This window comes from Parasteatoda tepidariorum, chromosome 10, assembly GCF_982258835.1.
Source record: "Parasteatoda tepidariorum strain Cologne lab strain chromosome 10, Ptep-v5.0, whole genome shotgun sequence".
In the NCBI taxonomy this organism is placed as follows: domain Eukaryota; kingdom Metazoa; phylum Arthropoda; class Arachnida; order Araneae; family Theridiidae; genus Parasteatoda; species Parasteatoda tepidariorum.
The window spans coordinates 87296467-87312117 of record NC_141764.1 but is presented as its reverse complement, the minus strand read 5'-3'; the positions used below and the strand labels follow the sequence as shown (position 1 = coordinate 87312117).

At 28.7% G+C, this 15651-nt stretch overlaps 1 protein-coding gene across 2 annotated transcripts; it reads right to left on the bottom strand.

The window, feature by feature from the left end:
- LOC107449900 (uncharacterized) lies at window positions 1-15601 on the bottom strand. Of its 2 annotated transcripts, none has more exons than XM_043043675.3 (7): window positions 15461-15601; window positions 11820-12217; window positions 9543-10320; window positions 8151-8356; window positions 6295-6588; window positions 3910-4160; window positions 1-2309 (listed from the first exon to the last, which is right to left on the bottom strand). In XM_043043675.3, the coding sequence occupies exons 2-7, from the start codon at window positions 12210-12212 to the stop codon at window positions 1469-1471; spliced, it is 2763 nt and encodes a 920-aa protein (XP_042899609.2). In that variant the 5' UTR covers window positions 12213-12217; window positions 15461-15601; the 3' UTR covers window positions 1-1468. The 2 variants fall into 2 exon arrangements, with proteins under 2 accessions (XP_042899609.2, XP_042899610.2); XM_043043676.3 differs by having other exon boundaries at window positions 15349-15565.
- Window positions 15602-15651: the final 50 nt, after the last annotated feature.

Genomic DNA, 15651 nt, shown 5'->3' with positions numbered 1-15651 from the left:
TTTACATGAATAAGCATCCCTTTTAATTTTATTCCAAAATAATGTCATTTAACATATCTTGATTATATTTATGTACATATTAATTCTATAAAAATATTTTAGTCAAAAATTAAACAGTAACTTTTTCCAAGAGGTGTAATTTCTTCTTGTAACAAAAGTATTTTACCACAAGGAAATATATACTATTTGGCTCAGCTTAATATAGAGGACTGTTTGATTGTAAAGAGCATAAAATAAATGTCAACAATTTTCATTTTCTCTAAATTTAAAATAAGCAAACACAAAATAATAAAAACATTATCAATTTTAAAATTCTCGATAAAATGTTACATGACACTTTTTTTAACTCATTAGTTTCCAATTGAATAAAATAATAGAAAATCCATTTATAATGAAATGTTATCAAGTGGAATGACAAGATTAATTGAATTAAATTAATATTAATAGAGTCAAAGTATGGGTTTAATAAAGTTTTTCCATTTGGGAATAAAAGTAAAATTACACAATTAAATGCTTATAAAAAACAGCATAAATATTTCACAAAATACAATAGCTTTTAGGAGGACAAGGTACCTGTCTTAAGAAATAGTAAAACATCTTAATTTGGCTACTATGTATAATCAACTGCCAAAAATAAAAAATGGTAGAGATATTTTTTCTGTTTTTAAAACATAATACAGAAGCTTGAATAAACCATCATATATTGGCTGAGAATAATTTAAAAATAGTAGAATAACATGTCACGTGATACTTTAGAAGTATTTAAATCTTCTGATTAAAAATATGCTATGGTGAGCTGTAAGTATAGAATATGAATTCATATGTTAAGCTTTCTACATGTTTCTTGAAACAGCTTCTCTATGTTTTGATGAATTTGACAGATGATTCTTTTCAAAAAGTACTTTTGACTTGTCTACCACAAAGTTCTTAAACTTTAAAAGGCACTTTTTTCTTAGGTAAAAGTACTTTTCAGCAATTAAAGCCAATTCTCAAAGAAACTTTAAAAAAAACTTTTACAAACAGTACATTAACAAATAGTACATTAATAATTATACAAAAATTTTCAGTTGAAAATTTCTTTCAACTTATCTGTCCACTAAGTTCTTCAAAACTTTAAAAGGCTTTTTTATGATAGGTAAAGGAATTTTAACAATTAAAGGCACTTTCAAAAAAACATTTTTAAGTTTTCCTTGGAAATTTTTAAGTTACATTTTAATAGGTAAAATGACTTCTTAACAAGTAGAATATTAACAACTTCAACAGCAGAAAACCTTTCTAGAAAAATACATTTTGATACAAGTTTTATAAATTTGAAGGTTAACTTATTTCTAAAAACTAGAAATCCTTTGACAAGTAATATGATGGAAGATACATTCCCCTATGTATAAAGATAAAATTCTAAAAGTATAAAATTTAGATATAACTCTACGTAGCTCAATATAAAATAGGTAACAAGAAATTTAGCACATCACGTTTTAGCTAGTCTGAGGACATGAAGAATAACCTCATCAACAGTTTGATTATTGAGCAGAGTCTTAACAGCATTATCGTCAATAACAACCGTAAAAAGTAACTTAGCATTTTCACGCAATCTATCCATGTAAACATAATGATCTCTGCTAACAGGTGTATGTCCACATCTCTGAATAACTAATTCCAAAACCTCATCAACAGGTTTATCTGGCCATCCAAAACCGATGAGAGTCGGCTCATCAATAAGTAGATACAAAAGTTCTCGTATATTTTCAGTAAGATCCTTCTCACTCAAAACCCTAGTATTGATGATATTGGTGTCTTTCTCGTCTTTTTCGTCAAAGAGTAGCTTATCGAACACATCTCTGTGTCGCTTTCTCATGTGCCGCAGTAGACAATCCTTGCGAATGAAAGCCCTGCCACATTCATGACAAGACCTTGGCTCCTCCTTTGTATGCGTCAAGAGATGTAGCTTTAAAGACGGTTTCACAGAGAAACGTCTGTCACAGGTCGGACATTTATAAGGTTTTTCCCCAGTGTGCAAAACAGAGTGACGCATGAGATCTTCTTTGCGAGTGAATGACTTTTGGCAATGTTCACAAACAAATGGTTTGAGTTTTATATGAACGTAAAGCTGATGCATTTGAAGACGGGCTTTTCTATTAAATATTTTGCCGCAGTCGTCACATTTAAAACCATTTTCTCCAGTGTGGAAAAACATATGAGCATTTAAACCACCTACTTGAATGAATTTTTTCCCACAAAAGGTACAAGTATGAGGTCTGATGCCAGTATGAGTTCTTAAATGGCGACTCAAAGTTCCCTTCAAAGTAAATCTAAAAAATGGAAGAAAAAAAAACTTTTAACAAAAAAGAAAAACTTAAAGCTTGGACCTAAATGTTTACTTTTTGCATAATAGAAGGTGAGCAATGGTACACTTTAATTAGTAAAAGTGAGTGACAAGTATTTAGATTTGTTATAGCAGAAACGTAATGTAACAAAATTTAAGATTTGTTGGGGAAATAATATAAAATGAAGAAATATATTCAAATGAACATAGGGTACACTTTTTGCTACTACAGATGAATAAATAAAGTCAAACGATGTTAATAAATCATAAAAACAGACATAGTTATAAAATGATCAGGGTGGCCACACACGCTCAGAGAAAAAATTCCCTAACTTATAAATAATTTTTTTAAATTGATTTCATTGACTTTCCCTTATTTTAGTAACCAGCAGCATTAATTTCATCATTAGTATTTCAGACATGCCTTATTCTTAAACGTAAAGTTTTTGCTTAAAAAAATAAATTGCAATTTTAGATACTTTGAAATAATTAAATTTTACTGTCTTTGAGGATATTTAGTTAAATTTCATGATGTTTCCCTTATTTTTTCAGATTGATACAATACCCTTGATTTATCCTGTTTCTCCCTGATTTTTTATTTCTGTAATAAGTAAGACGTCAAAGGCTACTACTTTTGGTGTTTGTGAAACAGAATTGCAATTCTTGTAAAATGGCACCTATGTAGGATAACACTTTCGTTTTAAAATTAAAATTGTTAATAAAAGCAATTAATGTCATAATTAAACAAGCAATGTTCTTGGTTTGCAGGCTTAAATTAATTTATTTAAAAGACCTATAAGCAACTATTGTTATTTAAGATATATACATGAAGTATTTGATGCAATATATCTGAATTGTAGTTAAATATGATTTTCAGTGAAAGAAATGTATGAAAGAATAAGCATTAGCATCATAAATTATTATTGCTTTACTAACAGGGAAATGCCTACTTCTGAAAATAATTTTACATATATTTTACTTACTACTTTAGTGATAAAAAATTTTTCGTACATCTACCTGAAATAATTTATCTTTGAAAGTACTGATAATTTACTATTTGAAAGATATTTTTATTTCTTTTCAACTCGTCCGACCATTTGCCCTCAGCTTTTTAAAAAAATTTCCAGCTGGTGCTAATAAAGCCTCCGATTAATTGAAACATCTAGCTTTGCATACAGATTTTTCCCATTAACTATTTGAGGGGAAAGATCTCCAGTAAGATGCTCATAATACTTTTTTTTAAAAAAAAAACAAAGGTAGTGAGTGATTTGTAATTTAGTCAATAGTGCAAAGTAAATGGTCCAGATCTTAAACCCTATAAACTGGAAAAAGAAACAGGCAACAGCCTTAAATCTTTCAAGAGGTTTTTACAACACAGTAAAGCAATGATACTTAAGGGAGTAACATTGTAATGTAAAGAAATTTCTGTACAAACGGATCTATCCAAGAAGTTTGCCCCATTCAATGCAAATTGGTTGATTTGATTTTTAAAAAATCTTACTTTTTGCTCTGGTACTTATTAAGTCCACTTTATGTCGAACGATACTAGCCAAAATAAATAAGCAAAAGAAAAAGTAAAAAATTACCTCCTTCCACATTCATTGCAAGCATAAGGTTTCTCCCCTGTATGAGTCATACGATGCTTGGACAGAGCTCCAGTAGAGGGAAATTTTTTTGGACAATAATCACAAGCATAAGGTTTCTCTCCAGTGTGCTTACGAACATGAATTGCAAGTAAAGATTGACCATGGAATGCCTTGTCACAATACGGGCACTTGTGATTTTTCCTACGATGCACTTCACCGGTATGAGATCGTAAATGTTCACGTAAATTGTCCTAATAAAGTAATGAAAGCATAAATATCTCATTGTATAAAAATAATTATGATTTTTATTTAAATAAAAAAATTTTGCCAAAAAATATAAATAAAATTCATATTTAGACTTTTGCTCATTTAGCAATAGCAGATATCAGAAAAGCACAACCATTTTTAGGTAGTAGACCACAAAAATTAAAAAATACAGTAGAGTCTAGATAATTTGAGGGGGACGGGACAGAGTCCAACTCTAACTTTCGAAAACTTAAATTTAAGAAATATTTAAATGAATAGAAACAAAGCAATTTTTAAATTTCAGTATTTAAATGAAATATCTATTATATTTAAAGAAAATTTACTTACATTAGATTATCACGGAGCATTTACTGCATTACATCAAGTTATAATATTCATTTTATTACTGCATAAGGTTAATTGTACTTAAAAATAATTGTCTAATGTTTTTATTAAACACACTGTTCACATGTTTTAGTGTTTAATAAATAAATTTGTTTTTCAACATTCAGTAGTAGTAATTGTTCCGCATGTTGTGTTTGTGTTGGCCATTGTTTGGAAGCAAAGCCGATTTTTTTTTTTACTAGCTCGGATTTAAGGAAAACTCGAATAATCAAGATTCTACTGTACAAAGGAAGGGACCAACAATAAATAATATAATACTGTAATAATAAATCTCCGAGGAATACATGGATTCTGTTTGAAAGTAATGTGGATAATTTAACAAGTCTATAATTAATCTTTTGCTCCAGCAAAGATAATAAAAATAATTAATGTCAATAAATTTAAACAATTATACTTATTAGATTGCAAAGCAAATTATGGCAAATTTATGAAGGCATTGGCATGCAACAAAAAAGAGAACTTAACTTTACAAGCAGCCTAAAAGTTAACTTTCCCTATTATTCAGAACACAAAATTTGTTACTAATGCAGTATCAGATTAATGTGATGACGGTTGTCAGAATTTTGAAATTATTTTTTTTATTCATCTTATCTATTTGTATTTTCTTCTCCTTTAGCTTATTTACAAATTTATAAGTAAAAAATTTTTGCAAACTGTGAATAATTTTCATAATGAAACTGAAACTCTCATATTTACATTTGAGAACAGTTGTAAACTAGTTCAGTAACTTTCACTTACTCTTTTCCTTTTATATTTTTATTAATAATTTAGACAGTTTCAGGGACAAGTAAAGAGTCTTATGCCTGATAAATCATAAGTGAGAATATAAACTTGAAAATAAATATAAAATGATTGAAAAAAGCCAATATGTTTATTCTAAGATAATTATAAATAAATAATATAGTTTATTTAAGTGTTGTATTTGAAAATATAATTAGGAATAAGAAGCCCTGCAAAAAGTGAAAAATTAAAGGGGCCCCATAAAATGTTTTCCCCATAAATGCCCAATTAAGTTTAGTGATGGCTCTGATACCTATTCACAATTCTAGTGTATTTTAAGAATTTTTTTTAAGCTAAAAGATCAATGCTCATTAACGATACAAAAAAAAAATCAAGTACGAATTAACAGAAAAAATGGGAAATACTATTTTAGAATAGTAATAATTCTAAAGCAGTGTATTTATGATAAAAAAGAACAATAATTTACATAGATATTGATATATACAAGACTGTAAGAGTGTGAACAAGTTTATAACATCATGCTGTATATGATAACGAGGTTATAACGCCATGCAATTCTGTATATGAAAGCAAGTACTAAAATTAAGAAAAAAAAATTCATGAACTTTTAAACTGAAAATAATCATAATATAATTGAAGGTTTCTCCAATTATATAATTGAATTGAAATTTTACAGCAAACCAGGTGGCAAAAAGATCAACTATTAAATTAACACTCTAGTTTGAAATAACAATATCGATTTTCAATGTTTGAATAAGCGATAAAAAACCGCTTTAATGATAATTTATTTATTAAAAAAAATTCAAAGTACACTTTTAGTTACATATTTTCATCTCTGAAATAGTTTTTAATAAGTCATTATTAAGGTATTATTTTCAAGTTAAAAATTTATTTTTATTTAAATTTTCTGTTTAACATAATAGCTAAAACACAAATTTTAATACTTATTGGACAATTATAACAAGTACGGAAGTAAAGGAATATTTTGTATACCTTTCTTGTATATACTCTGTTACATAATTCACAGGGAAATGTCGGCATAGGTAAACCAGAGCATTTAGATATTCGTAAATGACGATCAAGATGATACTTTCGACTGAAGTTTTTCTGGCATACAGCACAAGTAAATGCAAAGCCTTCTTTATTAGCAACTTTCTTTGAATTAGTAGTTTCTGATATTCTCTCAGGTGAATCTACACTGGGGCCTGCTTCCTGAGGAAAACCTGTACCATTGCTTTCATCATATATATCTAAATAATCATGTGGATCATTTTCCTCTTTCACTGGCTGTGGAAAAAAATTAATTGGTTTCTTTAATATTGACATACATAATGAAATATAAATAGCAATTGATTTTTAACAAATTATTTCACAGTAATTGATTAAGTTATTTCATAGTCATTGATTTTTTAATTTAAAATACACAAATTTGAAGCTTTATATATTTAAAAAAATTTGTTAATAATAAAAAAGTTTTAAAAAATAATTTAATTTGATAAAATGTTGAAACTTTGTGGAAAGCATTTGGTATAAAACTAAATAAACACCTGCTAAATATACATACTCAGTGTGCAATATTAGAAATAGAGATTTTTGCTTTGAGGAGCATACAACATATATACATAATGTACTCGTACGCGGGAATGCTATTCATAAGAATTTGTCCCCATCTCGAGCAATTTTTTTTAGCATTAACTCAGATTAAAAAAAAAAAAAAAAAAAAAAAGATATGCACCTAAAACTAAGACTACTGCACATAAAACTAAGCTAATCAATAGCTAGTATTATATCTTTAACAAAACTGCTAAATTACAGAAATATATGCAGGCATGTAAAATAATCAAAATAGTTTCATTAATAATTAAAAGACTTTTGGAATAAATTTGTTAAAATTTGGTGGAGGTGAAAAGGTTGAGTCTAGTTACAAGAATCGAAAAATTTCTTACGGAAGTATTATTTACTAAGATTTTATTTTCGCAGAAAGCTTTTAAATTTTTCTAAATTTGGTATATAGTTTGGCCTGCTTCCAAGTCAAATTTTTATTTAAATCAATCAAGTAAGCAAGGTTAAACATTTCAAACACAAAGAAGAAGAATAAATGTACACATAGCCGGCCAGGTGGCAGAGCGGTTAGTGCGCCTGACTGCGAAGCCATTGGCTGCAGGTTCGAATCCCGCTATGGGCATGGATGTTTTTCTCTCTCTTTGTGCTGTCCTTTGTTGTGAGTGTGATGTGTGAATGTGGCCCACCCTATAAACGGGTTTGTGGCAGTGTGGCGTGGACAATGTTGCTCGCCTCCGTGACTTTGGTTCACAGGTGCCCACTGGGTAACGCTAAATAAGTAACAATTCCGGCATCTTCATAGGCAAAGATTAAAATTCAATGCCTGCCATTGAAAAAAAAAAAAAAGTTTACACATAAAAAAATGCTATGTTGCACAATTTATAAGAAACAATTATCACATGCCAAATTGGCATAGAAATTAAGTATGTGAGCCCGGGAATACTCAACATGAAATAATAAAATAAAATAGTAACTATTTCAAGAGAAAACAGAGAAGGAGAATTGTTTTTTTCAACTTCTCTTGAATTTTCATTATTTTTTCTGAATTTCCTAAATAAAATAATATTTTATTTAAATAATCTAAATTTAATAATAAATAATTTGCTCTTTAAAAAAAAAAAAAAACTTAAAATATTGAGTAACTAATTTACAATTTCAATTCTAATCTATAATCGCAATTCAACAAATAAAAAAAAAAATCAAATTTGATTGATTACAAAATGACAATACAACAATTAATTGAACAGATAAAAGTGTAGCAAAAATATACAATTCCATTAACTTACTTGAAGCGGAGTTAATATTTCAGGTTCGATGTTATCAGGCAAAATGGCATCATCTTTTTCAGCTTCTTTGTTAGAAACATTTCCAGAATTTTGAGCCTCTACAACAGTAATAACCTCTGGAATGATGATATTATTTTCCAGTATAGAGCTTGATTGCTTATTTGTTGGCTCATCACTAACTTCTAACACATCTATTTCTTTTTTTACTAAGTATAAAGAAGAAATTCAGAATTAAAAATGTGTTTGAAAGGACAATTAAAATTTACAAGTTCTAGATATTAAAATTTTACTGTATAAATTTTTTTTGCAAAATTCAGTATTAGGATAAAAAAGATTTCTATAAAGTTAGCTTTTTTAGATATAAAATAAATATTTCTTGCATTAAAAATTTAACTTTTCAAGTATTGGAACAGTTGTTTTGTTCAAATGCGAAATTATATTGACTAAATATCAGTCAGGCTTCTATTTATCGAACTTCCATTTTACGAATTTCTCTATTTTGCGATTTTTTTCGAGGAACCAAGAACATTTTGGAAATTTCATAAAATAACTTCCAAATAGCGAAGTGAATTCTCTATTTAACGAACTTTTCCTTGAGTTCCACTATACCTATTTCTTAAAATATTTAAGAGCATTTCAAACTTGTTAATACATTTTATGGGGGAAATGACCTTGAATTGATTTTCGAAGCCGCTTAATTTTTAGAGAAAGTAGTAAAATCCCATTCCCTTTTCGTGTGCATTTAAAACGAAAAACTCAGACATAATTAACGGAGTTTATCAGCAGCGATTAAACTTGAGAACGCATGTGGTAATGTAAATGGAACGTGTGTAGTATGTTTAAAATTACTTTTATAAGTTACATGCAGCTATAATTTTAAATAACAGCTTAGCCTTTTTAGTTGAAAATGTAAGTAGGATGATAGTGTAACACTGGATAATGTTTTGCTTTCCATGCAGATTTCATTTAGGATACTAAGATGTATAAAATAAATCGTAGATACTAGTTTACAAGAAGAAGGTGTATCAATTGTTATTTTAATTATGTCTAGGGCTTAAGAATTTAAAACCTGTTTTGTGTTGTTTAAGTATTTCAAAAGAAGAGTTTCTATTTAAAGAATTTTCCATATAACGAACTTATTATCAGAATTTATCAACTTCGTTAAATAGAGGTCCGACTGCATATATATTTCTCTAAATGATAACAATAATTTAATTCAAATTAGGCAGTTCCCAAACTTACATAACCAGTTTCCTGGGAGCGTTTTTTAAAATTAATTTCAAACATGATTAGAAGAAGAAAAAAAATGGAAAAAGAAGCAGCTTAACACATTAATTGCAATAAAAATAGAATTTGTTTTACTAAGATCTAAAAGACTAAAAATTCACCCACCATTTCCAGCTAAAGCAGCACTATCAGCATTCATATTGTTATCAAAAAGAATTTCTACATCATTACCAGATGGGTATTTTTGACGAACTGCATCTTTTCCTCTACCAGTCGGGGAATCTGATGTGTTGATATTACTCTTTTTTGACCTGCCAATATTGGTTTTTTTATTGGTAAGTACTGGTAAACTTTTTTTAGCAATAGGTTCAGTATTTCTCTCCAGAGAAAATGCAATATTTTTTCGTAAATTTGATGCGGATATTTGCATTGTTTTGGTTTTACTAACTGCAGAACCTTCAGAAGGCTGAGGTACCTTTTCACAAGATTTAGAATTAGATAGTAAAGTCTTGACCTTATTGAACATTGAGGACTGTAAGCCTCCACCACTGGGAACTTCGGTATCATTTTGCACATTTTCTCGGTCAACTGACACTTCACACGATTCCTTTGTTTTAACCGAATTTTTAACACCTTGCCCTCTTTTCTTCTTTAATGGGGGAGCGGATCCATTTATATCATTTTCTTCAGAGGGTAATTCAGAAAACACAGGAGTAGCATCATTGGCAGGGGCCCGACGTTTTCTTCCATAACTTTTTGGAATATCAATTTTAGTGTCATTTTCTTTTGTGCGCAACTTTCGTCTCGACTGGGACTCAAAAGTTGTATTAACAACTCCAATGTCAGCATTTCCATTTTCAATAGAAGCTGCACTTGAAATCACTTTTGAAGCTTCTTTTTTTCCTCTTGGAGTTGGAGTTTTAGTTCCAGTCTTTGATGTTACCTAAAAAAGAAGATTTTTTAAAGATAAATATAAAGAAAGTTTGTTTAGCCAGCAAAATTATTTTGAACATTACATCAATATAAAATTAAATTATGAATTTTTTTAAAAAAAAGACAGCAAAGTGCAGCAATGACAGAAAAAACCCCCACTTGATTGGAATCTAGTCATTCTAGTATGTTTATTTAAAAGCCTTTTTCCAGTTCTACAATGAACTAAATTTTAATTCGTTTGTTTATCCCTTTCTGAATATCTAATCTTGATTCATAAAACAGCTTTAAGTGTAACAGCAGGAATCATTTAAAATTTCCTCTCACTATGACGACTCTCTGACTTGAAAACAAACTGAAATAAATATTTTGACAAAAATCATAACATGAGTGTTTTTGCGAAATAAATCGGTTGGAGGTGAACAACGGCATTTTAAACCTGTGCATTCATAAAATCTTGGAGTATTTTCAAAAGACACAACAAGATCAGGGTTGCCACAGAAAAAAATGAACAAAATAGTTGCTTCTAGTAGCCTAAACCATGAAAATAGTAGCCTAAAATTATGAAAATAGTTGCCTAAATAAAAACAAAATTTTTTCAATAATATGACTAAAATTTTATTAAACGACTTCATTGTAATATATCATGATCCATTTCGCCAAGTTGACAGCCAATATGATAATATTTAAATAAATGTTAGTGTTCTAGCACTAAATTTTTATATAAAAAAAAATCAGTATATTTGCAGAACATTAAATACTTTTAAATGCTAGAATTAATGCAGAAAATAAGTTTTTGTTAAAAAACACACACAAAATTTTTCCTTTTATTAATAAGTGATTTAGCAAATATATATATATATATATATATATATATATATATTGAAAAAGTGATTACTAAAATTCGAAATTCATGGATCATAGTATCGTATTGAAAATTGGGTTCTTTAAAATCATGCAGAGTTTCGTAGCAATAACTGATGAAAAGGCGATTGAGAAACAAAATAGATTCACAATGGAATCTGCACATTGAGCGCATTAAAAAACGATGACTCAAATTTGCAATTCAAATTTTTTTTTATTTTTCAGGAAAAAAAATTTATTATGTTCAGAAGCTACCACAGGTTGTCAACCCAATTTATGCTTTAAAAAAAAAAACATTGCTAGGAGCACAGAAAAGTCTCCCAATAGTCTCTTTATCCTGAAAATAGTTGCTTTAATAGCCAGGCAAAAAAAGTAGCCATAGTTGCCTCAGGTAGAAAATAGTTGCAAATAGTCGCATTTTAGTCACCTGTGGCAACCCTGCAAGATGTTTTAGAACAAAATGTTTTGAAACCTCATATGACCAAAAACAGATGTTATTTAATAAAAATAATATCTTTTTCTTAATAATTTTTTTCCATCTAGATATGGAAAATTCAAAGATGCATTTTCTTCAATGTAAATGACTTTTTTTTTACAGCATACAAAATAAATTCAATACATCATTGAAAATAGAAATAACTAAATTACCTCTTTGTTCTTAGGTATTTCACAAACATACTGGTGTTTTCTTAACAATCCAATGGAAGAGAATTCTATTTTGCACTGCTTGCAAGAAAAACTTTTGCACTTTATAGCTTTCCTGTTTGTAGTTGCCAAGGAAGAAACTTTAGGCTTTACTGGTTCTGATAAAGCTAGATTTGGTTTAACTAAAACTTCTTTTGCTGCTTTTAATTTTTTAGAATTTTTAGTTACTTTGTTATTGATAGTTTTAGCAGGAGTTTTACGCAAAACTCTTCTCACACCACTTGTTTTTGGAGAAGCCAGTGTGGATTTCTTTGTTATCTTCTTGGAAATGGAAGGTTGAGTTTTTGAAGATATCTTTCCTTTTGCCTTCAACTTGGGCTTTCTTTTAGCAGCCATGTTATCTAAAGAAAAGAAAAAACAATGAAAAATACAAAGGTTATAGCTTATTGAAACAGTTTCATAAAAACAATTTTGTTTTTTGCTGTTTTAATAGGTTTAGATGCAGAAAGTGTAAATATTCATCTAAACTAAACTCAGCGGCACGACAGCCCTTGAAAGCCAAGGCCTGCTGGGCCCATCTCAGTTTTCTTGACCTTGGGCTCTGGGGTCCAGGAGCAGATGTTCCGGTCAGGTGAACGCGGAACCCCCAGTGTTTAGTTCCCAAGCAAGCTTGGTACTCATTTATCGACCCACTGAAGGGATGAAAGGCTGAGTCAACCTTGCCCGGCCCGAGGATCGAACCAGGGATCTGTGGCACGACAGCGCTACCACTCAGTCACTGGGCGTCAAATATTCATCTATTTTATGAAAATAATGAGCTTTGCTCACCAACACATGCAATTATATTTCTATGGTCGATAAACAATTAGAGCCGTGATAATTAAATAATATTCGTTAGAAATAGTCCAAATTTTTATTGTGTTAATAGAAATTTGTTCCACAGATTGAGTTACTAATTCAGTTCATATTCGGATGAAATTTCAACCTAATTTTTAACTTGTTTTTAAAATTCTTATTTAATATTTTATTATCACAGAAAATCATTAATGTCTTTAGATATGATCTTTTGCCAATTAGATTACTTAGCAATAATGAAGAAAGTTAATCCTTAATGTTGCGATATAATATTAAATAATTATTTTGCATTAATTATTTTAATTACATACTTTAAACAAGCTCAGTTTTAAATATAAATCATTATAAAAGTAAATAAAAATTTTTCAAAAAAATTTTTTATTTACCTTTCAATTAAAAAAGTAATATGGGATTACCCATGTTAAAATAATCAAGTTTTGGAGAGTTCTGAGGGATAACAAATAAAGGACGCTCACTTAATCCCATAAAAATTTGACAAAATGTGTAATATCTCGTAATAACTGAATTTTATCCTCCACAATTTTCAAATTACCCTCTCATACTACTTTATGTATATAATTCAAAAAGTAATTCTCTCTCCTTAAAATAAGTGAAAAATGTGTAGTTTATAAAATAATTAAAGGCATGTTAAAAGGCAATCTCTATGTATATATACAGGGTGATTCTAAAAAGATAGGAAAAATTTTAGGAAGTGATAGTACACACCCAGACAAACAATTTTTATCAAAGAAGGCATGGTCGAAAATAAAACACAAAACCCCTAGGACGTCAAAGTTTATGTTATTATATGAGGCAAAAACACACAAAGAACGATGAAGTTAAGTTATAAAAGCAAATTTAATGGCATGTGATTACAGTAAGTGTTCAAAACAGTGGACGGCAGCAGCTATGGTGGTACAACGGCGAAGAAAAGATAGGCGAACTTTAGCTGCAACGGCCGAAAGCTTGGCGACAAATAACATAGCGCAGTAACTCGCAATAGGAATGGAGCTTTCTCGTTAGCATGAAAAAACCTTCCAAATGCGCCACCACTTTTGCATTTTGTTTTCGATCATGCATTCTTTGATAAAAATTGTTTGTCTGGGTGTGTACTATCACTTCCTAAAAGTTTTCCCATCTTTTTAGAATCACCCTGTATATATTTTTAAAAAGTAAACTAACAAAAATTGATAAACAACTTGAAAGCTTTTTTCTATAATTTAAAATAAAAATTATGAAAAAATGAACATTTAAAGGTGCATTTCTTTTTCTTTTAAAAAAAAAAGGGTATTAATTTAAAAAATTTTACAAAATTTAAAATCATGTAAAAATTTATTCACCCTTCACCTGAAAAAAGATATTAACAAGAACTTAACCAGTTGAGAAGAATCGTAGTGAAGTAAATCGTAACAGTAATTAGACCTAAACCTATAAATGCAGATAATTTTCCAGTGTGTAATCATTATTTAAACAGTGAATTATCATTTTTTTCAAAATGGAATCTGAATAAAAAGGCAGTGTGTGTTTTTCAAAAAGGGTACATTTATCGGGATCAAAGGGAAAGCAGGGTGGGCTGCCCTTCCAAAAAAAAAAATGCTTAGGGACAACACTGAAAATATTCCACATCATCTGAAACTGCATGTTTATGCAATTTTCGATTACACCTCTGAAATTTATTTCTATAAAACTAAATGTCAATGGTAATTGAAATAATAGTAATGTATTAAAATGGAAATTCATTATAGAAGTTGTTTGATTGTGACAAATCTTGATTATTATACATGGAATGCGATCGATAACATCATTTTTGGAGTAAATTACATGGAGTATGAATTGACTTCTAAAAACATGTTAATAAGAAAGGAAAAAAAATAATAAAAATTACATTATTTAAAATGTATGTATATGCTTTTAAGTTTCCTACATAATCATATTGAATGCAATTTTGATAATTTGAAATATTTAAACTTGTAAAATACATCACGCAGAATAATTAAAATTAAACAATCATGTTAAATAATTTCTAAATCTATTTAAAAGTTATTGTCATCTAATTAAGATGTAATGGAATCATGATATTTTTATTTCTCTTGCTGTAGATTTCCAACAGGTAAATAAATTAAAAATTGACCCATTTTTACAAATAAGTATTGTGTAAATAGTGTTATAATGATAAATAACAAGATGAATTCACACATTTGAAAAAATTCCAGACTGAATCATTTAGAGAGAATAAATTAGTACTGTTAGAAATTTAATTCTATCAGAAATATATGAAATTCATCTTGTTTGAAATACACTTTAATCTATAAAAATGTATTGAAAAGTTGATAAAGAATACATCTTTTAATAAGATTTGAGTAATATCATCCATCGACAAGCAATGAAAGTCATTTCTCTTTATTGATCTTTAATTCAATTTGAATATAGGATTCACTATTTACATAACAAATAAAAAGGGCAACTACGTTTCTCCATGTTCCTTAAAAGAATTATTATTAACTTGCAACTAATTTAATATTTGCATAATTACAGATCGGTTAAGAGTTCATAATTAAATGATCAGTTAAAATGTAAGTCATTGTTATACAATTAATAATGCTTTCGTCGATAAGTAGTTATTGAATGTTTACGTTTCTTAAAATTAGTGAACGTTAAATTGAATTTATGTACATACAGTTTTAGTTCAATCAGATCAATACATTCAAATAAAACGAAAAGATGAGTGCAACTAGGAGAAAACAACAATTGAAATGAAATAAATTTATGATTTAAGGAAATAATTAAACCTGTAAAGGACGCTCTCCCTTTTAACAAATATAGAACTATCAAGTCTTTCTTGATCTATAGCTTTTAATACCGGTGACATATAATTAAACGACTGTGTTAAAATTAGTTGAAATAAACACCACTAGGGTAATAAATCTGATTGAAATGATTTTTATAAAATATAGGGTAATCAGTTGATATAAATTTTCAC